This window comes from Budorcas taxicolor, chromosome 9, assembly GCF_023091745.1.
Source record: "Budorcas taxicolor isolate Tak-1 chromosome 9, Takin1.1, whole genome shotgun sequence".
NCBI lineage: Eukaryota > Metazoa > Chordata > Mammalia > Artiodactyla > Bovidae > Budorcas > Budorcas taxicolor.
The window spans coordinates 83,024,979-83,052,796 of record NC_068918.1 but is presented as its reverse complement, the minus strand read 5'-3'; the positions used below and the strand labels follow the sequence as shown (position 1 = coordinate 83,052,796).

Below are 27,818 nucleotides of genomic sequence, written 5' to 3'. Positions count from 1 at the left end.
CACAGCATCTGGACAGAGGTGGAGGGCCCTGCAGAAAACCAAAAGTTGAAAGTGTTGGTCGATCAGTCGTGTCTGACTCTTTTGTGCCCCCATGGACTGTAGCCCGCCAGGCTCCTCTGTCCATGGGATTCTCCAGGCAAGAACACTGGAGTAGGTAGCCGTTTCCTTCTCCAAGGGATCTTCCCGTCCCAGGGATCGAACCTGGACCTCCATCATGGTAGGCAGATTCCGTACCATCTTAGCCACCAGGGAAGCTGGGAGAAAACCAAACCAGGAGGCTATGGAGGGCCAGCAGGCTGGGCAGCCGCTTTAACAAGTGGGCAGAGGAGGAGATGAACTTCACCTTCAAAGATCGGAGGCAGAGAGGGAGTGGCCAACCAGAGGGAAGAGCAGCCTTTGAGAAGGCAGAGAGTGTCTGCATGGCACGTGTGTACCCAGTGGTAAGGGCCTGTCCTCGGGTGGCACACCCCGGGAAAGGCAGGTCCAATCCCCCGCCCGAAGGTGGGGAAGCGCCCCACGTGTGGTTATGGGGCTCCCAGGCCAGAGTCACCACCCTGGGGAGGGAGCTGCCGATCCAGAGCCTTTGTGAAACAGGCCGGCTGCCTGCCTTCTGCTCAGTTTCCTTATTTAAAACTGGAGTTTGATCTGAATTCAGGAATGAAAAAGATGCACACTTTCTCAGCCAAGGATACTTCAAGGGCCAGGGCAGCATTTCGACACAACCAGGCACTTCTTTCACATAAAATATTGGGTGTTTCAATATTGCTTATGTATTGGGTTGGCCAAAAAATTTTGGAAAGCCTAAACAGACTTTTTGGCCAACCCAGTAATTTACCAAAAAAAAAGAAAAAAAAAAACAGTTCATCCTATCCAATAGATTGTATGCCAAGTACTGCATTCTCTCTTTCCCATTTCTCACCCAGAGAGATAAGGCTTACTTCTGATATATGTTAAACTTGTCCATCAAGGAAGATGCACTGGGGCCAGAAATTTTCCTTCACTTCTGAGTGCAAAGATGGTAAAGTCTCCTACGTACGAACCTCCCAGCTGAGACGTTCAAAGAGGCGAACGTGCATCTATTTCCGGCAAGGAACCAGAGCCTCTGCCATCGGCGTCCCCTGTGAGTGACATTGCAGCTGGCCCTCCGTCTCCTATTGCTGATGATCCTTCAGCTCTACCATCTCCCACCTCCTCTCCCTCCAGCAGTCAGTAACTCTTCTTGCCTGTTCACTCGATGCCAGCCCCTGCTGACCAGCCATTGTACTGTGTTGCTGAACTTTTCAAGGTACTGTGCTGTAAGATTAAAAATGCTTTACTTTTTGTGCTTGCTTTTTTATTCATGATTTGGGTGAAAGGTATTATAAGCCTATTATAGTAGAGTGCGTGCTATTTCACTTCAGTCGTGTCAGACTCTGCAACCTTATGAACTGTAGCCTGCCAGGCTCCTCTGTCCATGAGATTCTCCAGGAAAGACTACTGGCGTGGGTTCCCATTTACTATAGTCCAGTACTATATAGCCAACTGTGTTAGTTGAGTACCTAGACTAACTCTGTTGGATTTAAGAACATGTTCTTGGAATGAAAGTCATATGTCAGGGGCTTGACTGCAAAGAGACTGCCATGACCTCACTCTGAAACAAACAGATGCAGGGGTCAGCAAACCTTCAGGCCAAACCCACCCTGCTCACTGCTGCTGAGGATAAAATTTTATTAGCACTCAGCCTTGCTCCTTCATCAGCCTATGGTCGATCACTGCTTCCACACTGAGATGCAGAGGTCAGTGGCTGCCAGAGCCTAACTTACTTACTACCTGGCCTTTGCTGGGAAAAGTCTGCCAATCCCTGATATAGAGAGATGAGTCCAAATGAGGAAGATTCCTCTTCTGAAATTAGATCTGAATTCAAACTTGAAAAAAATCTTCTCAAACTTTATTCTAAATTTTTCAGTGAGCAAACTAAAATGTATATTTTTTAAATGACTTCTACATGGCAATTTTCTAGAGACTCCAAATAGCACCCTAATTCCCGTGAGATATGAACTGTCTTGTATAATATGCTTTCAACTGTGTCAAAAACCAAGGAAACAAGACCTGTGTGCTCACCTGGCTCAGATCCAGGCTTGGAAAAATGACTCAGATTCTCTTTAACACTTTTCACTTTCTTTCGTGTGGCTTTTTGATGGATGGGAGGAGAATTCAGTCTGCTTTTCCCGTGACTTGCGGCATTAAAGCCTATATTTCATTTCTTTCTATGATTTTACCATTTAACATTCTTTCTAAATATGTTAGTCTAACTCAAGAAGTCTCTCAACCCCTATCTTTCAACTCATTTTTGGGGAAAACACACACTTGCCTGTGACTTATCCATCAACACCACCCTCGCCCACTTTCCCAACCAGAGGTATTTATCTCAGGTCTTAGCTTCCTCTTAATTCTCTTCCCTTTCTTTCACAGCCTACTTTTGTTCTGATAATCACATAAATTCATCTAAACTTGTATATTTACAGTAAACTCTCCCTCTAGTGGTTGTGTTTTCATTGAACACTATTATTCTAGTTGGTTTTGTTCACCGATGATTTTTCCAAACCCAGCATTTCTACTCAAGAGTTGCGTCTCTAACTTTATTTCTGGCCACTGATACTATATTACTGAGCATTTTTTGCAGCAAAGGTCTTTAAGTGCTACATAGTCCAAGAATGTACTAAGATTTTTTTCTATCTTTGTCACTGTATTTAAAGAGAAAATGTGTCAATAACACCACCAGTTGTAATCCAATTCTGGACAGACTAAAGCTTTGACAAATCTTTGTTAGCCTCTAGTTTCCTGGACAGGCAGAGTCTCTACTATAAACAGAAGACTGAGGATGACACAGTTGAATCTGGAAGGGGACCCTGCACACTGGTGTTCAACAGCTCAGGCTGTGTCTCTCTGCTGCGGACAGCTTTGCCCAGCTACCCAGCCTGGACTGTCCCCCAGCCAAGCCCTCTCTGTGGATTTCTAGTTGGAATCCACATGGGTCCCTGGTTGCCTCACCTAGAAAAACAAAATGCAGGGCAATACCTGCTCCCCAGCTGCAGACCAAGGCCTAGTAGCTGTTCTAAGATGGTCAGGAAGCTACAATTCAGTTGCTCTTACAGTTCCCTGATGACATTCCCTAGGCATCTTAGATCAGCTTCCTATCATAGTGTTACATCTCAGCCAGCTCTAACTGGTTGGCCTGGTCTACCTTCTTTGGCCTCCACACTCTTACAGACCCCTTTTATCTGTAGGGCAGTGGGGGTGCTGGGGGACTTCACAGAGCAAGGACCAGTACCATCATCTTGTAATCTGCCCTTCACTGCTCTTTAAAAAAAAATTTTTTTTTTAACCACACCATGTGGCATGTGAAATTTTCGTTCCCTGACCAGGGATCGAACCCTGCAGTCGAAGAAGGGACCACCATTCTTAACCACTGGACCACGAGGGAAGTTCCATGCACTTCATTGGTTTTAATTCAGGTTACCCTGCCAATGTCCCAACTAGTCCTTTTATTAAATATCGTTATTGTTGCCATATGATAACTTTATCTCACGAAATATTTTTGTAGGAATCCACAAGACAGACACTGTCCAGACCTTTACTGCTGTTAAAAAGGCACCGTTTTTTCCTGCAGTGTTTCTCCCAACACCAAAGAAAGACAGCAGGAAAAATAGCAAATAAAGGAGAAGAAATTTATAGCATTTATTGTTTATTTACAAATAAACTGTATCTTTTAACCATATGAGGATGGGTTTTATTTTTGGTCTACATAAACTCTACAAGGAGTGAGCTCCAATGGAAAAATCCAACATGAAAAGGTATGTTCAGATCAGCAAAGTTACAAATTACTGGAGAAATGTTCTCTAGGCTTTACTGGTGAAAATAACTCACTATTACTAGACCCTCTGCTTTATGCAAATATACCCAGGGTAGGAATTCTCAGCTACCAAGGCACTGAAGATTCAGGAAGAAATCACCAAACCAGCCCTGGGAGAGAAGAGGGTGTCTGTTTAGATATAAGTGGTCTTCTCTCTGTACTTACTTGTACCTTCACAATATACTGCTAAAGATTTTTTCCTAAAAACCAAAACTTTTTATACTGTATGATTTTAATGTTAAGGTTATCATACAGCGGCAGATTTTAAAACATGAATTTTATCTATTGAAATAATTTTTGGAGGTAAAAATATTCACATATGGCCTGCCCCTAGTACAAAACCACACAGCAAATTATCAAACTAATTACTAGTAAGATGCAAATATCAGATACTAGTACTCGGAATTCTGGGACTTAAGAACTCTTCTGCATCAGATTTCAAATTTGCTGACATTAACAACTATGGGAATTTCATTATAACTCTATGAAACAGAGTCTTTAAAAGCCGAAACCAAAAACAATATCAAAAATAACACATCTACGCTGCTTAACCATGTTTGTAAATTAGGCCAAAGAACTAAAAAGTTGTGTCCGGATTTCTAATGTCATACCTGCAACTGAACAAAGAGAGTTGCTCTGCTTTTAAATCTCTTGTATTTAAAGGCACTGTTATTTATCTGGTTTTCCCCTTTCATCATGCTGGGCGCTTCTCCAGGAGGAACCGAGCCATGGCTGCCCCAATTGGGACAGGCAGACGGGCCCGTGAGCTGATTTGGGGGAATGGAAGAACCACTTTCCTGCCTGAATTTGGTGCAAATTATGAATCCTAAAGACATTCTCTGGGCATTTCCACTTCATCACTGACAATCTTGCTGTCTCCATCAGAGCTGACACAGATGCACGGCAAACCGAGGTGGCCCCACTGCCGCTTCAGGAGGGGGCAGCCCGCCCCCCTCCCCATATACACCCGCCCCCCCAAAGGCCGGTGCTTTCTGACACTGACTTCCAATGACAGCAACTCCACGAGGTTTCATCAACCAGGACACCCCACACTCACTCATGAACACGGGCACGGACTTAGGAGAGAGCATCCAGGTGCTAGAATTTGTCTGAAACCTGCTGCATCCCCTTTGTGCATAAAAAGGCCTAGATTTTCAGTTCTAACGTTTGCCTGAAAATCAAAGTATTTGTTAAAATCCTGATAACCTTAATTGGGCACAAGCAATGATAGAACCATCTGTCTTGAGTGCACACAGGTACATACCTGTGTGGCCTTTTACTTGTAGTTTAAATTTTTTTGCTGGATTTTAGCAATGTGATCATCCAGTCTGTTACTTTACTCTGGATTGCTTACTAACAGGGTCTCAAAATAATCATCTCATATGGAACAGCGCCCACCTCATACACATTTATCTGAGACTTTAGCACCAACCTATCCCTAAAATCCCTTGTAGCTCAGATGGTAAGGGTTATCTGCCTGCAGTGCAGGAGATCCAGGTTCAATCCCTGGGTCAGGAAGATCCCCTGGAGAAGGGCATGGCAATCCACTTCAGTATTACTGCCTAGAGAATTCCACGGACAGAGGAGCCTGGTGGACTAGAGTCCATGTGGTCCCAAAGAGTCGGACACAACTGAGCGGCTACACTTTCATCTCAAAAATCTAGCCCTAAGTAACAGAAATGAAGTAATAACACATAAACTGGGACGATGTCCATGTTAACAAATGGTTTAGCAATTCTGATCAAACTAGAAAATACAAGCTGGTAAATACAAAGTAACCAAAGCCATGCTTCCCAGGGGTGAGAACAGGTGAGGACACAGGGAAGGGGCGTACAGACAGACAGACACTCGTGCACAACCAAAAGACAGAGATGGCGTGACTACTATTCACTGTAAATATACATTTCTGTATAACTGACTCACTTTGTGGTACACCTGAAACTCACACAGCACAGTAAATCAACTATCCTTCAATAACAAAACTTTTTTTTTAAGCCTCAGACATAGAAAATTTTTTTTAAATCTTACCTGCGATGACTGGAACATCAGTCTTTCCATCTTGGAAAATCATCTATAAAATCATGACATTCAACATCTTGCGAGGCTACTAAGAGGCAAGCAAAGGATGCCTGGCCCCACCCTGACGCCCAGAGACCCCAGGCCATGTGGGGGGACAGGCAGGCTTCTCATCTGACTGTCCTTTATCTTATGGTTGCTGAACTGAGAAGGAAATGGATTCTAGTCTCCAAAGCCAGCTCAAAACAGCTGGAGAGAAGACAGCAGGACTCCTCAAGCTGTGCAACACTGGTGGCTTCTAAGCAGCTGGCCTGAAACCCCCAGCCTGTGCAATGCCAGGCCAGGACTTCCTAAGCAATTGCTCGAAGAGTTTCCTCATCTGACATCTGTCTTCTGCAAACACTAGACAACTTAGGTGACGGCCAAGGAGTCGAGGGTGTGAAGGAAAGTGAGTCATGGGACTGAGGGAGGCACTGGAGGCTGAACAAATAAGAAGAGGGAGAAGGAGGTGGCGATGTACAAAAGAATGAGAGGGAGAAAGGACAGAAAGAACCGAGGGCCCCTGTAAAAACATACCTCCAGTTTTCTCCTGGCTCCTCTATTAGGGACAAATATATTTTTTGGACATTTAATATATTTTCATTTTGAAATAATGTGAGATTTGGGCTTCCCTGGTGACTCAGTACTAAAGAACCCACCTGCCAGTTTAGGAGAAGCAGGTTCAATCCCTAGGCCGGGAAGATCCTCTGGAGAAGGAAATGGTGACCCACTCCAGTATACTTGCCTGGGAAATCTCATGGACAGAGGTCCACGGGGGTCACAAAGAGTAAGACACAACTGGAGACTAAACAACAACAAGCATGAGATTTACAAAAGAGTTGTCAAGGAGAGTTTCTGTGTATCTTTCATTCCCTTTCCCCTGACGTTAACATCTTATATGACACGTACATTTTCTGCTGCCATGTTCCTCATGCTATTATCAAGAACAGCAGGAGGCTGGTTTACAAAATTAATAATCCCATCTTTGTTCGCAGCAGTTAGGAACCTGGGATGGAAGATGCCAAAGACACAAACATATGCTTGTGTGAAGGGCTCCCGGGCAGAGTCCCTCCCCAGCCCCTGACCTCCACGCCTTCAGCTGCACAGCCCCAAGGACATAGCAAAGAAATCTCGAAGAAGAGAGCATGGGGGAAATTGCCAAATGATTCGAAACAATTTCTCAGAACTTTTTTTTTTTCTTTAGAGTGAAAGAGGTGACACCGTGGGGCTGGGACTTTTATCGAAAGGTGAGAAATCTGCTATGAGTGATGAAAGACACAAAAAAGCACTGAGACTCAAATACACTGTCCCTGACCCAGCACAATCAGAGTGTTCATCCAACCACCATCTCCACGTACACAGAACAAGAAAAGGACTAGCTCAGAGCTCTCAACAAGAGCTAACAGCTGAGAGCACCTTTGTGAAGGAGATTTAGTAAAGGGGTGAAAAAGCAGTGTGATGATACCCCCATTCCTGGGATATATTAAAGATAAGATGGATAAAGATCCCCCGTGCCCACACAGTGGCCAGTCAAAATTAGATGACAACTGCGGCTGTTATTCCTTCAAAAGAAAGGGAAGGAGAACGCAGCAGTTGCGACCAGCTCCCCTGCTGATGCAGAAGTGGCCGGGCTGAGCTACCCGATCCCCCCCCAAACTCAGCATGTAAACCACTGCCTCCCAGCCCCTCAAGACAGCTGTTCATTTTACAAAAATGAGTTTCACACAATTCTGCTTTGGAATCAAAATTTACATGCTTGTCCCCCGTCAACATCACTTTTTTCCCCCACTAATTACAGAAAATAAAACTTTTTTAAATGCTCCGACACCCAGCACACAACGTTACAGCTAGTGGGCATCTAGCAGCATCCAGCCACCACCATCAACGTGGTCTCCTCATCTCAACCTAGCAATGCGTGCCATCCAGAGAGGGGTGGTCATTCATCTGATGCGCCTCAGTCACTTAACACATTGAAAGACTAGAGCACTGAGAGCCAACCCCACACCACCCATCAGGCTTGAAGATAAAAACAAAGTTCAAGTGCCACTTGACGACACAGAGACAGTGCTTGTCTTATTGCAGGTACTTGATGTTTGATTCCGTAAAGTTCACCGTATTAAGTCAACAAGCTAGATGCCTCAGGGCTTCCTGGTAGCTGCCATGCAGGAGACATAGGTTCGATCCCTGATCTGGGAAGACTCCACTTTCTGTGGGACAATTAAGGCCATGGGCCGCAACTAGTGAAGCCGGAGCACCCTAGAGCTGGTGCTCCACAGCAAGAGCAGCCACTGGAGTGAGAAGCCCACGCCCTACAATGAAGAGTAGCCTCCTCTTGCTGTAACTAGAGGAGAGCCCAAGCAGCCGAGAAAACCCCAAATAAATCAATAAATTGAATCACGAACCCAGAGTTCATCAGTTCCTAAGCAGGGAATCCACAGATAAATGTCGTAAGATCAAGGAGCTCCCTGGAATCATGGGTGACTTTTTACATACGTATCTGTATGATATGCATTTTTCTAAGATGCAATTTTCTAAGTGTCTATAGCTTTCAGCAGATTCTCCAATGGTCTGCTCTAAATAATTTCCTAAACAAAGTAAGAGAGGGAAAGCCTAGAGCGGATACGGGAATAAAGTCTCTGACGATCCCCCCACCTTCACTTACCATTACCTTAAATAACATCAATAACTGTGTGCAAGACCGTAAGTCCCCAGTATTCAGTCTAAGTGGATGCTTCTAAAATTTCTTATTCTTTTAAGCAGCTTTCTGTCTTCACAAGAAGAAAAGGCTGTCAAGCAGAAGACTGCTTTAGATCACATGTTTGGACAGAAAGACAGACCAGGACGAGTGTCAGGGACTACAGACGCCCGGAGCCAGGATGGGCCGCCAAGACGGACAGACCAGCCCCTCAGCTGCACAGACGCAGGCATGAGATGACTGGACTGAGGACAAAGGGACTTCAGTGTGAGACCACCCTTACGTCCAGGAGGCTTCCGCTGAGAGCCTACCAGCGGTGTTTATGGAGGTTAGGGGTTGGCCTGAGAAATTCAGACTCCCTCCCTTCTCTCCAAACAGCAAAGCTATACTCAAGTCTTCATAAGTCCTTGTCCAATCTGGGAGGCCGAGAAAGAAAGTAAAGATGGAGAAAAGTAGCTAAACACCAAGGAGGACGAGGTTGGGAGCTTCAGGGAAGCAACAATTGCTACAACTTCTCCCACGACCATATCCAAAAGCGCACGGCCCCTCCTCAACCCGCACGAACACAGGGCACTTGTCGCAGCCCTCCTGGACTCGTCCAGGAGCCAGGATCAAGGGAAAGACCTCGAGGAGCAGGCCGAGGGCCCTGTCCACTCCCGAGGTGGGGGTGGCCGGCGGGCTACTCTGTCTGCCTCGGAAGGACCAACACAGCCCTCTGCAATCTCACTGTGGAGAACACGGGAGCAAAATCACGGCCCTGCTGTTCCAAAGGGGAGGAGAAGGAAGGAGGCGCCCGGACCAGAATCCAGGGTGGCTGGTCGGTCATCAGCCTAAGACCAGGCTACCCGTCCCTGCGGCCTCTGTTGTCAGGGTCAACCCCGGGTGGCTGGGCCTGGGGGGTCTTCAAGTCGCTCTCCTGTGAGTCATCACCCCGCAGTGTGAGGCCGCGTGTGTCATCACCCTGTCAGCCCGTGGATCCAGAGCCACATCCGCCTGGCAGGCCCGCCCGCAGGTGATTCAGCCGCCGCCACCCCAGCCCCCTCCTCTCTCCTCTTCCTTGTGTGACTGCAGATGCCTCACCATGACACCTTTTCTCTCTTTCCAGAAAAAAAAAAACAAAAACAGGATGAAACGGGAGAGCCTGGAGGGGAGGGAGAAAGCAGGGGACAGAGGCGGGAGGAAGGGGAAGCTGGGGGACAGCAGAGGAGCAAAGGGAGGCCCAGAGGGAAACTGAGTCAGAGCACCCACAGGAGCGCCCTCAACAATGCCAGGGCATGAGGGGGAGTGAGTGGGGGAGCCCTGCAGCTGCAGCTCCGCTGGGGCTCAGGGTCCCCATTCACAGATGGAACCAGGAAAGCAGGGGTGGCCCCAGGACTCCCCGAGCTGAGACCCACGTCTTCAGGGGCCCCACACACCCTGCTGCCTGCACGTGGCGCCTCACCTCCCTTGTGAGCACAGAGCCCCAGGGTCGTGAAGTACCCCCCAGCCAGCTCACAGCATCTGGTGGGCCCCCCATCCCGGCCCAGGTTCCCAGCAGGGCGTTTGGGCCGCTGGGCACTCGTTGGGCATCCCCCAGCTGGAAGGAGTCTCTGGTTCCAGGTGGCCCACAGATGAGCCAGCAGTGACTGCCACTGGCCAAGGGGCTCTGTCCAGGGATGTGTTTCTGACACGGACCCCTTGAGGACCCCAGCCCACGGCCACGGGGATGGGAAAGGAGAGGCCACCACCAGTGAGATCTCTTTGCCCACTGGACATGCCCTCCTGTCCCAGACTGGGCCAGAGAGCAGCCCGCTCTGGGCACAACACTGCCCAGCTCATGGGCATCATCACTGTGCGATGCCCAGTGCCCGAGCATCGCCCCGGCACTGAGATCTGGTTACCTTTCTTCCTTGCCTTCTCTCCTTTGACACTGCGGGTGGCATCGAACCCGGTGGGACAGAGGGTATGAATGATCCGCGGCCACAAAGGGGTCAGCAATGTCCCTTCCAGCCACTCCCAGCAGAGACTCGGCATCTCCCAGGCATATCAGCCTGAATGATCAAGGACAGACCAAGAAGAGTGGGGAGCTAATATCCTGAAGCTAGGAAAATGGGAAATCCTCCCCCCACAAAAAAAAATCCAACAAACTACAAAGAGATCAAACAGCCTTGCAGAAGCCAATGAAAATGAACCCTAGTCATTTCAAACAAGTTCACCAACTTGCCACCAAGTGCCTGCTGAAAGGAAGCAGGTGTTAGAAATGCAGAATGATGCGCTTGAGGGCTGATGGGAAACTCAGCTCAACTTTGATCCTTCTCAGCCTGAGTCCTCTGTGTTCTCGGCGCCTCCCTCTGCCCTGAAGCTACGCTTCTCTTGCAAAGAGCGAACAGTCTACGAGACCCTCTAAGCATCTCACACTCACAGCTCACTCCTGCTAAGGATAAAGGCAAACCTAACATACACCATTTTTATTCAGTCACTTGAACAACCCTTTAGAAAAGGTCATCAATTCAAAACACTACCTAAGAAAATTAAGCTAAAGATGGGCAAGATCTGTCTCCATGCAGGTGACAAAGAGGTTTCCCATTATTTCTTATCTCATGGGACAGCTCAGCAGGCTTTGACCACAGACACTAACTTCAGGAAGACTTAGGAGGCAGCCCGGTGACTACGTCTCGCATTAGATGGGTAGAATGGAAAAGCATTCAGAACATGTAAATATACAAACCAGTCGGGGAGGGGGACTGCTCGCCCAATAATCCCTCATGTCTGGGCTTCCAGTCATCTGTGATCCTTTCTGCAACACAGGTTTGGGACTACTGTTATTTTTACTTACAGAGATGAAGACACACAGGCTTATTAGAAAGGCTGGGTACCTTGCCCCAAGGTACACAGTGGTAAAGCCTGGTGGCTCAGGACACAGATTCCAGTTTCCTACCATGAAATGAAGAGTTCTTTCCATTGTACCACTGCCTGTCTACCTGGAACTGAATCTCTGCGAAAGATAACTGTCTCACTAATCAGACCCCAATTCATTTCTCAGGGACCATTTTGCTTCAAAGATGCTACCTCTCTGTTCATCCTTCAGGGATTATGTCAGATGGCATGCCTTTAGACATTGGTGTGTTTAGTTTCTGAAAAAGGATCACGATTATATTAATCTGTTGAATAGCAGCCATGTGGAAAAACTATTTATAAATAAGTTCTATTTGCACTTGACTTTTTAACCAAAGCATCTTACAACCAGGAGATCCTGAAATAACACAGGATACTCAGAGAAAGGTAAAGAAGACATATAATTTAAAATGCTGGAAAACAAATCATGTGACCCACGAATCCTTTTCCTTTAGCTTCTTAGAGATGCGAGCTCTTAAAAGCAAATCATGTGAGAAACTCAAAAGGTTAAGCTAAATGGGTGAGCAGGCATTAAATATTAAATGCAAGTTAAGATCATGCCGGGTACCAAAACCTAATCATCAGTGCATCGCCGTTTTTCTACCTTGAAAAACCAAACAGGACACAATATAAACTAAAGCGATTAAATTGCAAAGAGTACAACACACAGTTGTCAGGGCTCTGTGTCTCCAGATTCTCAAAGCTCGCTGTTCTACCAAAACAACGCCTACAAACTGCAAAAATAATCACTGCCAAGCTGCCCTAGGTGATTACATAAAATTCTTCTAAAAAGCTGAAAAAAATTATTTAATCATGAACAACAAAAGTAAAAATGCTGCTTACCTTGTAGAAAACAGGTTTCACCCTTGTGGGTTTTCTTTCACAGCATTAAGCCCAATACAAGTATCCACAATGCTCCAAGAAAATTTGACAAAGCCTAAAATTATTTACTGTCTTCAAATTATCCTTCTCTCTTTTCGAACATCTTTTACAGAGCAAATATTCAAAATTTCCCTAGTTCTTTCTGATATCTTTATATTTCAAAAAGACAGGACTATTATTTCAGAGATCCATTTAGAGACCTATGCAACCCTGGAAAGAGAGAGGACAAATTGATAATGCCACCAAATAACGACTATGTGAGAATTCTCTTAACCTGAGCTATAAAGAGTGCTTGAAGATTACTGCCAGGATCCTTCTGGAAAGAAAGGCTTATCTTCTCTGCCTAACAGCCTTGAAACATTTCAGAGTAAAAATCAACTTTCAAGACAGAGAAAAGAAAACCATGCACCATGCACGCCTGCATCTGGATCCGGAATCCATATCCCTGAGAATCAGATCCCTCAGTTTACTTACGTGCTGTACACAGACAGGAAAAGTTCAGAGAAATCTGCTCCCTCTGGGAGCAACGATTCCATCTACAGTCGGCTGTTGGGAAGTGAGTATGACAAGCGTTCTCTCTCACTCTCATCCCCAGGCGGAGGGGAAAAAAAAATCCCAAACTGTTCTTTCAAGTCACATTCACAAGGGCATCCTAGCATCACCAAGCTCTTCCTCCAAGGCAGCCAAGGGGATGGGGGTGGCTGTGGATTTCTACCTCACGCCCCGAGCCCGCCGGCTCTGGAAAGGTGCCAGGTCAGGACACATAGGGAGATGGTAGAACCACCAACCACCAGTGCTACATCTTCCCAGCCAGCTCAGAGGCAGCAAACCACACCAGCAGCCTTTCTGTGGGGACCGCTTTATACACCTCAAGTTCCCAGAACAAACCAGAAACTCCTTCAACCCCTTTACCCCCAAAGAAACTGTTTATTCCTTTCAAACTCCAAACTGTTATAATAGTGTGAGCTAATTGCTAACAGTACTGGGGGGGGAAAAGGCCCACACAGGGGAGGGTGGCAGGGGCAGACAAAGAGCCGTGACAGTAATAGGCGCCCTTGAGGAGAAAGAAGGCGATCAATTATAACCCATTTGCAGAAATTGCGGGGCTGTCAAAAGCCCTGCTTACAGCTGTGCTTCATCAAGCCAGGCTGTGCTTTATTTTCAAGGGAAATTATTCCTTATTCTCAAATCTAGTATACGGTGAGTAAAATACCCCCAACAGCCCAGGTTCAACCAGGGTCTTATCTGTACAGAAGTTAATGACCCCCGAGAGGGCTGATGGGCCAGCGTGGGAAGCCCAGGAAACAAGGAGGTCTCCCCTCTGGGGAGTGACCACCTCCTGTGGGCACCAGGGGACACTGCCAGGGCCATCACACACTGGACAAGCGTCATCAAACTCCCAGATCACCATTTGAGAAACAGACAAGCACTGCTTTCAGATGTAACCCACGGTTTCCTAGCTGGCTAAAAGCAACAGAAATTTTATTTTTTAATTCTTCAGTTCAAAACTTCCTTTTCACTACCATCCATCACAGTGATCACTTCTGATGATCACAGATTCTTCTCTGCCAAGGAACAAAGACTATGTAAACTCAGTAGCTGCAATGCAATTGCTAGAATGTTTTAAAAATGTACTGACATCCATTATTATTGGTAGATATCTTCAGATTTGAAAAAGATGAGATGATAACTGCTCTAGACTTGAGAGGAATTTGACAGCAAGTGCTTAACATGCTAATATTCTTTTTTAATATTTCCTTCTTCTGTATTCCTTGGCATTCCTTCGCTTTATCCTTTAATCATTTTAGCAATAAAAATGAGCTCAGAGGGCTCCAATTTCAAGCTGAACTGCATCTTTCACTCCTCTTCTAAATTTTAACTTATGCCCCAATGTTCATTTTATAAACCTTTGCTTAGTTATGATAAGTACTGTTCAGTAATAGAAATGGAAATAGCCTCAACATGGTAACTTTCTGCAGATTTATTTGACTGAATCTTAACATAAAACTTGGAAAACCATTTCCTTAAGAACTGTAACATGGAACTCAGATTATAGCAGAGCAGAAACCATTATCCCTAACGGCATTAATGACTCTCCCCCAACCCCAAGCTGCCACTCTGTGCCAGTGCCCCCAGGCACACAATCTTAGATAGCCTAGCTTCCTGAGGGTTTCCTTAGCATTTGCCTTGTTTAGAAAATGTGAGAGAGATTTCCCCAGAGGTACAATGGATGAGAATCTGTCTGCCAACGCAGGGGAAACAGGTTCGATCCCTGGTCTGGGAAGATTCTACGTGCCATGGAATGCCGCAACTACCTAAGCCCACGCGCCTCGAGCCCCAGCTCCGCAACGAGAGGCCACTGCACAGAGAAGCCCACGCACCACAATAAAGAGCAGCCCCTACTCGCCACAACTAGAGAAAGCCCACATGCTGCAACCATGACACAGCACAGCCAAGTATAAATTAATTTTTCTTTAAATTTAAGACAATGCAGCCAAACACATCCATCTGATGCTCTAGGATCCACTGCATCATACACACACACACACACGACGAATCTGAGCTATAACATTGGGTTCCCAAAAGTAAATAACCAACCGGAGTTGGAACAGAGCAGAAAGACTAAAAATCCATATGACTTCAGTTTAGTAAAAGAAACTACCTCCTGGGTATAACCAGACCAGTGAAAGCAGTTGAGTAACTGGTTTGCATGAGGCATTGGAAAGAAAGAGAAGGGAGATTTTGGAGGAAGTGGATAGGGAATGGGGTAGGAAGAGGAATTCAGGGGGTGAGAAAGCAAAACAGGGAAGAGAGGTAAGGACCAGGTGCCAGCAGCCACTAGAATTGGCCCTGAAGCTGGCAAGCTCTAACCCCATGCCTCGCCCCACAACCAAGGCCACCAGCCACCCCAGGCTGGGCCACTGGCCATGATGAAGGGACCAGCTCCTGGTAGCATTAGTTTAAACCCAACGGGGTGTGGCCAGGCTGTACATTTTATTCAAATGCCTGTGATGGTTTATATTTTCTCCATTCTTGCTTTGTATTTAAGATGAAAGTGAGAGAGAGAAAACATGAATAATCTCAAAGTCAGTTAAAACTGGACTCGGTACTAAAAGACATCATGTCAGACAGACCATTCCTGAAAGGAGAGCTGACTGCTGCTGCTGCTGCTGCTAAGTCGCTTCAGTCATGTCCGACTCTGTGCGACCCCATAGACGGCAGCCCACCAGGCTCCTCCATCCCTGGAATTCTCCAGGCAAGAACACTAGAATGGGTTGCCATTTCCTTCTCCAACGCGTGAAAGTGAAGTCAGTCAGTTGTGTCTGACTCTTCACAACCCAATGGACTGCAGCCTACCAGGCTTCTCTGTCCATGGGATTTGCCAGGCAAGAGTACTGGAGTGGGGTGCCACTGCCTTCTCCAGAGAGCTGACTAAGAACAGTGAAAAATACAGGAAAGGAATGTGACAAGCGTTGGTGAGAATGTGGAAAAATAGGAGCCGTCGTACATTGCTGGTGGGAATGGGAAGCGGGTGCAGAGCGGTCTGGGCGCAACAGTTGGACTGTTCCGCAGAAAGCCAAACAGAGAATTACCACATGACCCAGCAATTCCACTCCAAGCAGCATACCCAAAAGAAGTGAAAACAAGCTTTGAAACAGATATCTGTATGGCAGTGTCACTGCAGCATTACTCACAACAGCCTAACGGTGATCCAATCAGTAGATGAGTGGATAAACAAAACGTAGTATATACATACAATGGAATATCAACCAGTCATAAAAGGAGTAACGTTCTGATACAGGCTACCACATGGAGGAATCCCAAAACCATTACGCAGAAATGAAAGGACAAATAATATACGACCACACTTCTATGTGGTAACCAGAACAGGCAAATGAGAAAGAATAATAGAGGTTACCGTGGGATCAGTGGGTGGGACCAACAGGTGGTTATTGTCTAACAGGTACAGCGTTTCTACCCGGCAGGACGGAAGAGATCTGGAAATGGTGATGGCTTACACGACGCGGTGAATGCACTTACTGTCACTGCCACACACTTCAAAACGGCTACGACAGGAAACTGTATGTTTTGTGTATTCTACCACAACAAAAAGACAACATCCTTAAAATAATCTTCAGCAAAGTAAAAGTAGTAAAGGAAAATTTTAGTAATTTAATGTGACCTTCAGAATACCTGAACACAGATTCTCCTTGTCAAACCACCCTAATGTATGAATGGCCACACTTCCCCTGCTCTTTAGTGGCATGTCAGAGGTCATACAGGAGGTCGGACCAGAGTCAAGGATTCCTACTAGGACTTCACTTTCAATAAAGAAGGAAACTATTCTCTTAAAAAAAAGTGTGTTGGCCATTGGACCTAGAGGTAGGATAACTCCATCTATTTTTCCCCCACCTCAGGTGCAGGCAGGAATTAACACTTGCCTGCTATGTCCTTCTTTAAGATCGGGGACAGAGTCTTACCCTGAATGTCTGCTCCTTCTTCTCCCGGTGGGAAACCTGATCCAGTGTGCCATCAGTCTGACTCCTTTTCAGGCCAGTTGTAACATCAGGGACGTTGCTGAAATCTGCATGAAAAGTGACAAAAACATAGGCAAGTTTGGCCATCTGCACAGAATAATAGTAACTAGCTTAAAGGCTCAGATAGAAAAAGAGAGCAAAGGAAAAAATTAAAACCTAGAAGGCAGGACATCATGGTCCTCAGTGATATGGTAGTTAGCATACACACAGCTGGGCTTCTGAAATAGACCTGGGCCCTGGCTAATGGAAGCAGCAACATCTGACTGTTTGGTCAAAGAAGGCCAATGACCAATCAAAACAATAACTTAAATGCCTGGCTGATTTTGTCAAACTTGATTGTTGTGCAAACTTCACTAAATACTTTATATAAAGTGTTGGTCACTTCCCTTTATTTTTGGCTAAGTGATGGTAAAGGATAACTGGGCAAACGAGGGATGTAGCACCGTAGATTCTTATTACAACCCACAACCTGCTCATTTGCAAGCATAATTGTTCTGTTTCTGGCATCAACCACCATTGCAATGTAAACTGAAAGTCCCAAGAGGAACAGCAAACTTTGTTAACTTCCAGAGTTAAGGTTAAGAAATAACATGAAAGGTTAAGAAATGATATAAAAGGTTAAGCAGAGCATGTGATTTTCCAATCTGTACTTATACATGTACACTATTTTCAACAGTTGTTTCCAGGGGTTCTCAAAATTAAACTCAAGAAAGATGAAACGACCAGCTTCTATCAAAACCACACACAGGTTTTCATTCTAAGTTTTGTATTTAGACTTTCTCCTCAAGTAGGCAAAACCAGATGGTTTCTGATTCCAGTTAACTATAACAAGCCATCAATCTCATACCTGTCTGAGGTGATCTAGGCAGAAAAGACAGGGACAGACACTGGCAAACCATCCAGCATGAGGAGGGCAAGGACAGTGGTCTATAGTAGACCTTTAGAAGCTATGGGAGCCCTAGGAGGTTGATGGAACTCATGGACAGAAATGCTGGTCCATGATCCAGGCTGGTATTACCAATCACTACACAACAAGGGACCTAAAGAAAATGTCTTAATGGTCTACAGAATTCTAGAGCTCTTATTTCTTCTTCCTTTTACTTCTTCCAACACCCTGACCCCACCCAGAAAAGGACCACAATTTGTCTAAGCCACACTTCATTGTTGTTGGCTGTAGAGTAAGTTAGCCCCATAACGCAGTGCTGATCACAAAAGCATGAGCCATCCCCAAGCAAATTTCAGGAAGCAACGACAGATGGGGATGCCGAACTCACCTCTCCAGGCCCCTAAGACCACACCAGAGAACAGTCCACTCGCCAACAGGCTGAGCACATGAGAAGCAAGGTCAGACTCTAGACCAGTGACGCACCACTGGTCCTCCACCACTGAGGCTGCTACATGCACCTCTGTGTAAGGAAGACCAACCAACAGAAAACAGGCAACATTCCTACTGCATTCAGCACAAAGGCACCTCTTCATCCATGCATTCAATATGCACTTTCTGACAACAGGCCCTTTTCCAGGCACTGTGCAAGGTGCTGGATATACAAAAATGATGAGACGCAGTCCCTGCTCTCAGGATGTGCTTCTGGTACCGGAGGCGGGAGACAGAAACACAAGCACAGCAAACTACCAGAGATGACGTGAGAAGAAGCCACACGGGGCTGAGTAGGGCCACTCTGGGAGGAAGTTAATTCTCCCTGGGGCCCTAACAGCGTTCAGAGCAAAGCAGACACTTCAGCAATGTCTTCAGCGGAGGGTAGTGGGGGCGGGGGAGGGGAAGGTAGCCCAAGGGTGGAGGAATTGATGGAAGGCAGGACTTGGGCAGAAAAACAGGCCAGAAGTCACAGCAACAGTGAGGGAACGAGGAAGAAGGATCCAAATGAATGCAGAATAGCATGAACACACAGAAGTCAAGTGAACACAGAGAGTCTGTGCAGGTCAACTCCACGGGTCTCCTCTTCGACACCTATTTCATGTAAGGATATGCAGACAAGGAAGGCATGAAGGCAGAGTGTGGCTTTCATGTCTCAGGTGACAGAATGGATGGGCACAGGATGGAGCAGGAGTGGGCAACCCAAGACTGGCTTTGCCAGAGCTGAATCTGAGATGCACATGGACCATCCAATGCAACACTCCCAGGTGTCTGGTAGTGCAAGAAAGGTCTGCACAGGAATGTGGCTTTGGAGCCATCATCATGCACTTGGCCGTGAAACCACAGGGATGGATGGTGCTCCCCGGGGAGAATGTGCAGAGTGGGACAAGAACAGGACCAAGGAGAGAACCCTGGAACTACCAAGGCACTGTGCACAGGGGAGGAGAACTCTTTCTTTAGAGAGAAGACACAGAGAAGTACAAGGGAATCAAGAGCAATGTCACAGACGCCATGAGATAAAAATGTACATTACCTAGGCAACAGAGTCAAATTTGCTTTATGTCTGCCTTTATCTTAAAAATACAAAGCTCCAATATTTCCAAAGAGTTGTATTAAATACAGGATACACAATCAATGCATTTATCCATGATGACTATTTCTACAGCACCTACTCTGTGTCAGGTATACACTAAGTTCTGGGGACACAAAGATGAAGGTGACCTCAAGTCCCCTGAAGATCTCAAGAGACATCATGGCCACAAGGAGCCTTGGAGCCCCGAGGCACCAGATGGATGCTGGAGAAAATAACACGGCTGATGTCAAAAGCGGGTGCCAAGTTTGAGTTCTGAGTCATCTCTTCAACATAGTCACAAAATTTTGGAACTTAGATGCTAGAAACTCCCAGAGCCACCTTTTATCTCTTACAAAGGCAAAGTGCTTACCTGCTAACAGAACATATTTCATGCCCTTCCTCTCCAAACCCAGCCCATCCCAGGACAAAAGGCTTTACTATGAATCAGAGAGGAGCTGCTTAATTGCATGGAGCCCCTGGGTGCAGCTGGCATCCTCTCTGAGGCATCACAGGATCCAGTTCCCACCAAGGCTGGACCCTGGGATCCAAGAGGAGGACACAGCTCTACCAAGACAGGAAGTCTTGGAGCTGTTCTGCTGCCCAAATTGCAAGAGGGTGACTGGTATCTGGATCCACAGAATCTCTGGGGTGACTGACTCCTTCTCCAGCCCCCCAGCAATGCACCAGCTCTGTCCTGGAGGTGACAAAGCACAAGGAAGCCCAGCTTGACAGTATCCTCCACCTTGGATCTGGGTCCAGGAGCCTCAGATTTCAATTGAACCTGCATCCCTGTTTGTAAAAAAAAAGCAGCATGCCCTTGGTATTCTGACTAGAGGAGAAATGAGAACAAAGTAGGTTCTGGAAGAAGAGCAAACTGGCTAAAAAGAAGTGTAGGCCGGTACAATTCGAACGCTTATTTACAAAGCGGCTTTAAACAGGCACCGTGCTGACATCCTGTCCTGGGTGCCAAATGCCTATGTATAGCCCCACTTACACTCTGCCCACGGCCTGAGCACCAGCTGCTAAACTGAGTAAATATATCCTTTCCCTCCCAGCCAAAAATCGGCTCCCCACCTTGGAGAGCCTCCGTGCAGTCCTGCCCCCTTGACACTGTGTTGGACCACTGGATCCCTATCACAGAACCCCAAGCACATGCTTTCTGCCCACCCCAGGCTCTGCCACTGCAGAACAGATGTTCAGACGCACTGCAGAAGAGTCCTTAGCCAATGTGGTTGTAAATAATGAAAAATAACCAAGCTGCAAATTTAAGTCAAGACATTTATTTATAACCGGTAAATACACTCTTGTTTTTCTCACCTTATTCCCTGTGGAAATTAATAATTTGGGGTGAGGTCTAGCAATTCAAAATATCTAACATCTGGTGCTGGAGAAACCTCTTCAGAGTCCCTTGGACAGCAAGGAGATCAAACCAGTCAATCCTAAAGGAAATCGACCCTGACTATTCATTGGAAGAAATGATGCTGAAGCTCCAATATTTTGGCCACCTGATGAGAAGGAGGCGACCCACTGGAAAAGACCCCGATACTGGGAAAGATTGAAGGCAGGAGGAGAAGTGGACAAGAGAGGATGAGATGATTGGACGGCATGACTGACTGAATGGACGTGAGTTTGTGCAAATTCCGGGAGATAGTGAAGGACAGAGAAGCTTGGCATGCTGCAGTCCCTGGGGTCACAAAGAGTCAGACATGACTTAGTGACTAAACATCTAATTGGCTGACATGAGCTTCTGCTCAACGGTGAGCAGAGATGTCTCAAGTCTTAGGCTCCGTTCCTCCATGTGAACCACAAATTCCATTTATTCCTTCCCTGGTCAGATGGGCACTGCATGCTCAAGGCACACCAGGAACTATGTCAGGTGTGGCACACAAGCCCAGCCTCAGACATCTCTCCCTCTTAAAAACACACATTTTTGGAGAGTAATGACATCCTGGGCAGGCTATACCGGGCATTGACTGTCCCCTGCTTTCTTGCACTATCATGTCTGTGGGGGACTAAGGGAAACATGGGACTTCAGGTGTGAGACCCCTGGAAACACAGTGTCTTCCAGTCTGAGCATCAGTACAGACCCCACAGGTATCACAGTCAGCCAAGTAACTGGCAACCCCAAACTACAATAAAGGGCAAAAACCTGTGTTCAGTAACATCCTGGGTATCAACTTAAAATCAGAAACGTTAGGGCTTCCCTGGTGGCTCAATGGTGAAGAGTCCACCTGCCAGGGCAGGAGAAAGGGGTTTGATCCCTGGTCCAGGAAGATTCCACACGCCGTAGAGCAACTAAGCTTGTGCGCCACAACTACTGAGCCTCTGTTCTAGAGTCCAAGAACCGCAACTACTGAGCCCACGTGTTGCAACTACTGTAGCCTGAACGCGCTCGAGCCTGTGCTCTGCAACAAGACACAGCTGTGAGAAGCTCATGCACCACCACTAAAGAGTAGCCCCCACTCGCTGCAACTAGAGAAGAGACTGTGCGGCAATGAAGACCCAGCATAGCCAATACACAAATTATTTTAGAAAACAGAAACATCAGAATAAATGTTAAAGTTAAGGTCACTTCGCCCACTTGGCTTGTAACGTGAATTCCAAGTTTACATTTCCATCACTTCCAAATCGAGTTCAACAGTTCATATGCAGGAGTGTGGGCTTGGCCATTCATTTCCCCTGGGCCCGTAAGGAGCAATAGGCTCTCCGGGTACTGACTCTGATGTGCACAAGGGGACTCTCAGGAAACAGGTGGCACCGGGGGCCAGGAGGAGGGCTTGGGGGTCTTGTGGGGGGTGGGGGGTGGTCCCTGCCAATCTCTCCTGCTGCTTACTCCCTCCAGGAACCTTCACTCTGCTCAGCCAGCAACCAGGATGTCGGCTCATATGACTGATGCCTCCCCACCAGCCTGGTCTTGCCGGCTGCCTCCTCCTTACCCAACCAGGCAACAAGTTCCTCCCAGTCTCTGACACCCACCCAGGTGGCTGTCAGCAGCGCCCAGAGACAGCCGGCGGCACCCGGCTGTAGGAGGGTGGGCGAGGTGCTCTGCCCAGGCCTCAGCTGGTTCCCAGAAAAGAGAGATCCAGAAAGTCTGAGCAGGCCACCTGCACTCTCAGGAACAGCAACTCTAAGAGGAATCGAGTTAAAACTCAGTATTATATCAATCCCAAGGCCAGAAATAAACTCACATGAGAGGAGAACATTTGTTTTCCCTTGTTTAATACAATAAGACTTAAAAAAAAAAAAAGAAAGAATAGTAGTCATAGCATCAAGACAAGCTCTGCTTTGGTTTGTGGGCTGAGGAGTGATGTGAAGGAGATTGAAAGGATAAGCAATGAGAATGGGAAATATTTCGAAACTGTGCTTTTTGTGCTTGAAAGCATACTATACACTGATTCTCATTCCTCAAGCTCCAAAGCCCCTCTTTTGATAATACATACTTTAACTATATTGAAATAAAATTCTCTAACATAGGCTACCCCCACATCTAATTTCACAAAAAAATAATACATGCCTTAATAGTAACATAAGTAATTCCCTGGTGGCTCAGTGGTTAGGACTGTGTGCTTCCACTGCCCAAGGGTGTGGGTTCAATTCCTGGTCAGGGCCTAAGATTCCAGAAGCTACTCAGTAAGGCCAATAACAACAACAACAACAAAGGAAATTCCCTGGTGGTCCAGTGGTTAAGAATCTTTCTTCCAATGCAGGGAATGCAGGTTCGATCCCTGCTTGGGGAATGAAGATCCCACATATGTGTGTGCATGCTAAGTCACTTTAGTTGCATCCAGCTCTTTGGGACCCCATGGACTGCAGCCCGCCAGGCTCCTCTATCCATGGGACTCTCCAGGCAAGAATACTAGAGTGGTTTGCCATGTCCTCCTCCAGGGGATCTTCCTGGTCCAGTGATGGAACCTGCGTCTCTTCTGCCTCCTGCATTGGCAAGTGCGTTCTTTACCACTAGCAACACCTGGGAAACCCAAGGTCCCACATGCCATGGGGCAACTAAGCCCCCATGCCACCCAGTAGGGGGGGGGGGGAATCCACCACAGGGGAAAAAAATTAATGGAAAGTAACATAATTTTGTTTAAATACATGTCTCAATATGTAAATGCTTGGACACAACCATTCTAGTAGCTGTGATGAAGCTGTGAGAAGCCTGCCCACAGAGATTCACAGGGAACGTCTCCACTTCACCCAAGACCAATGGCAGCATGTCTTGGTAGAGATTTAAATGCCTGTAGGGCACTGCCAACTAGATTCCTCTAGCTGTGGTATGGGGGTTTAGTTGTCCCATGGCATTTGGGACCTTGGGCTTCCTGGGCGGTGCTAGTGGTAAAGAACCCACTTGTCAATGCAGGAGACGTAAGAGACAGAGGTCCCATCCTCAGGTCTGGAAGATCCCCTGGAGGGCATGGCAAACCGTTCCAGTATTCTCGCCTGGAGAATCCCATGGACCTGATTTTTCCAAGCGGGCAAAAACTCTTGACAAAGTTCTGAACAAAACAAAGGTCAAACTTCCCTTGATGTACTGAGGTGTTGCACTCCTAGAAAACTCAAAGTACCCACAGTACCCTATAGCTGTGGGGAAGAAATACTTTGTGTCCATTTGTAAAATGGACCTGGTTCGTGTGGTTCTCACCATGTGAACGTCCAGGAGCTCGTCTCTGCAGAGGGAGCGGCTGATCTGAACAGGCAGGACATCCTGTACCATGACCCCAAGCAGTAAAAAGCACCTTCCTCCAGTTCATATGAAAACCAAAAACAGACCCATAAGCTTGCAAAATATCACTGATGGGCAGCACCTTGATGGCTGAGAACTGCCCCTGCCTCTCTCCATGCCTGGGACTTCAACTTCACCTCTGGGAGGGTCAGTGACATCAGAGAACATCACCTATACCGAAAAGCACACAGTCCACAGCCAGGGCAAAGGGAATGCTAGCTTCTCATCTCCTTAAGAAAGAGGACATACATGCACTAGAGCAATTTAAAGGACAGCACTCTGATAAATAATGTAGAATATTTAACTGGGATTTTCATCTTGGGATCAAAAATGTCTTGTTTGATTAATCATTACCCCTTCGACTAGCTCTGAGTTGAAAACTACAGAACGATAATCTTCTATGAAGATGATGAAAAGAAAAATCTAAAAAATAATATCAAAGAAGTTACAAGTAAATAATAAATGATTTAATCAAGTTTTCAACCACAGAATCTTCTGTGGCATGAAAGTTGTACATCCTTGACATATAACAGGTTTATCTCTACATTCATCCCTCAGTATCAGAGGGGGGCCAGTTCTAGGACCCTCAAGGAAATCAAATTCGAGGATGTTCAAGTCCTTTACAGCACAGAATAGTATTTTCCATCCATGGTTGATTAAATCCAAGGATGCAGAACTTACAAATAAAAAGGGCCAACTGTAGTTAAGTTCAGGTAACACAATTTGGTCTACAGACACACCACCCATAATGTGCTCGTTCTTGTCAGATATACAGCTTGTATAACTTATATTCTTAATCTACTCAATTTATTCAGTTTCTCAGAATTTCTACTCTGTAGTTTCATAAATGAACAACTTATAAAGAATCAATGAATTTTACATCTGAAAAGAATCTTAGAAAGTATCCAATTTCTTCATCTTATCCTGTATCTTGTTATTTAAAACACCATGAGTGCCTACCATTTTAAGAAAAGGTAAAGATTTTGGTAAATGAAGGCTGCCAGTAGAAGGAAACAGCATTTTGTAAATTCAAAATTACAATATTTTTTCAGTTCTCCAAGCTTCACCCACCATATAAAATTCTAAACTAATGTTTTCAACACACATTGAGCACTGACTTCATTTGCACAGAAAAGCTTAACATCTCTCAATTTTTAATTTCAGCTTGCAAGCTTTATATACCATTCATCATTATTAATTAACTCAGATTTCCCTACATTTTGCTCATGCTTTTACTTAAAAATGCAATGGTTTGCGACATCTTTCATTAATGATATTGGCAATGCACTGTCATTCAGGCAAATATTAATCGTCATCGATCAGTGAAAGACAATGAAACCAAACCATTTAGATAAAAAACAGAAGGACTATTCAGTGAGAGAAAAAAATAGCTATATTTGTTGACTACATTCAAAGGCTAGTCAAGTCCTAACCTGCACCATTAACAAACAGATCACTATTACTTTATGTTCTTCTGACAAAGATAAATAATCTACTTCTCAGAAGGTATCTGGGACTCTACATTTCTTTATTGTTATTATTCTTGTGTCAAGGAAATTCAAGGCAGCAGTTTGAATATCATCATTAAGCTTGTAGAGAAGGAAATTCTATCATAACAGAAATGCCATCCAGAAAAATGCAATTTCACAAATCTTCCAAGTGCACTTGACCTCAGGTCATTCCAATTGGTGACGTTCTTGACAATGCAAGGTCTCTGGCGATAAACAAGAGAGAAGTAAATACTGGTACTAAATGTTTCTTAATAGCAGGCTGCCATGATTTGATTCACTTATCTTGTGATAAATATTCTCAGCATCTGAAAGGACATCTACAGGAACAGGACTGTGGCAGATGTTTCCAAGGCAGGCATGTGCTGCAGGCCATCTCCATGAGCATTACATTACAATGGGGTGGCTTCGGAGGTCTTCCTGGAGGAGGGGGAAGGAAAGCAAGTGCACCCACGCTCTGGTGTTCCAGGAGGCTATGGCTGGGGTTGGGGGTGGGGGTGGGGGCCCTTCCATGGCACATTATCAGTTCCCTGATGGAAAGTACAAAGTCCATAGCAACAGGATCTTCAGCCAGAGTTTTTGTTCCACCAGAACCTGATCCCTGCAGAACTGGGAGGACCACCCCGATGTCCCAGTCATATTCAGAGGCATGTAACAGACACCAGCATTTCTGATACTTAAAGAACTTTGATAAAGAAGTATGTAAGTTCAAAACCCTGACAAGCTATTTAGCTGGAATTCTATTCAAGACCCTGAGGACTTCCCCAGTGGTCCAGTGGTTAAGAAGTCACCTGCCAAGGCAGGTAACACGGGTCTGATCTCTAGTCTGGGGAGATTCCACATGCCACAGGGCAACAAAGCCCACGTACCCTACAGCTACTGAAGCCTGAGCGCCCTGGAGCTTGTGCTCTGCAACAAGAGAAGCCGCCGCAATGAGAAGCCCGAGCAACTGGCAAGTAGCCCCCACTTGCTGCGACTAGATAAAGCCCACGCGAAGCAACGAAGACCCAGGGCAACCACAAATAAATAATTTACAAACTTAAAGACCTGAAGGAGAATCCTAACAACAAATTACTCACAAGTTTCTACTGGGGGATGTGCTGTAAGAAAAAGGAAACCTGTAGATCACCTACTGTATGGTGGGATTAAAGAGGGTAAAAAAAGAGCATTATTCAGCCATAAAAAAGATGAATGAATGAAGTACTGCTTCATGCAACAACATGGACAAAGCTAGAAAACATCACGCTAAACAAAAGGCAGACACAACAGGCAACATATGGTACAATTCCATTTCTGTGAAACAGCAGAACAGGCAAGTCCATGGAAACATAAAGCAGAGAAGCAATTGTCGGGGGCTGGGAGGAGCAGAGAGGGGAGGAGACTGCTGACGGGCACAAGAGTTTCTTTTCTTTCCTTTTTTTTTTATCGTGGTGATGAAAATGTTCTGGAATTAGATAGTGGTGACAGTTGCAGAGCCTTGTCAATATATTAAAAATCACTGATCTGTACACTTTCAGAGGTGACTTTTATGGTATATGAATTATACTTAACTTTTTTAAAAGGTAAAAATGTCAGTGCAGATTTTACAGGAGAGAAGTTACAAGAAAACGCCACCATAAGTAGGTTTCAAAGAACCGTGTCACACAAAATATACATTTGCATTGCTACACGGTGAATGAAAATCAGTGTGAATTATAAGGAGAGAGAGAGAAAGGGAGAGAAATAGGAAGGAAGGAAGAAAAGTGTAAGAACAAAGATTAGTAAGATGATTACTAAACCATCGAGCTTTCCTTGCACTGAACAAGCCCAAATGATCACAAGGCAGTTAATTCCTAATTGCAAGCCCCAGCCCCTGGATAAGAACCCAGATAAGGAGGCAAGGGCCGTTATCAATCCAGTTACATCTAAATTTGCTTTACTGCAGGATATATTATTATTGGGTTTTATTCCATGTGTGTTAATAGAGGAGTATTTAAAAGGTGGGGGAGGGAAGTGGTTAAAATCCTGTTCCCCTACATGGAGGGAAAAAACAAGAAGAAACAGTTCTCTCCCAAGGTCACTAACCATGACCTTGTCCAAGTTACCAGCAACTTAATGTGTCTCTGTGCCTTGACTTACCCAGCTGTGAAAATAAAACGCTAATAACACATCTCTGCTACATAGGGTGATGTAAGGGGTAATTAGTGCTCTTAAGGTTCTTGGTGATC

The 27,818-nt window shown here is 45.8% G+C and overlaps 1 protein-coding gene across 9 annotated transcripts in view; it reads right to left on the bottom strand.

Annotated features, from left to right (window-relative positions):
• TIAM2 (TIAM Rac1 associated GEF 2) overlaps positions 1–27,818 on the bottom strand; it is a 238,380-nt gene that overhangs the window by 32,489 nt on the left and 178,073 nt on the right. For all 9 annotated transcript variants that reach the window (XM_052645856.1, XM_052645853.1, XM_052645854.1 and 6 more), the window contains one exon: positions 16,880–16,983. In XM_052645856.1, the coding sequence (XP_052501816.1) occupies positions 16,880–16,983 (104 nt within the window). The remainder of the gene's footprint in view (positions 1–16,879; positions 16,984–27,818) is intronic.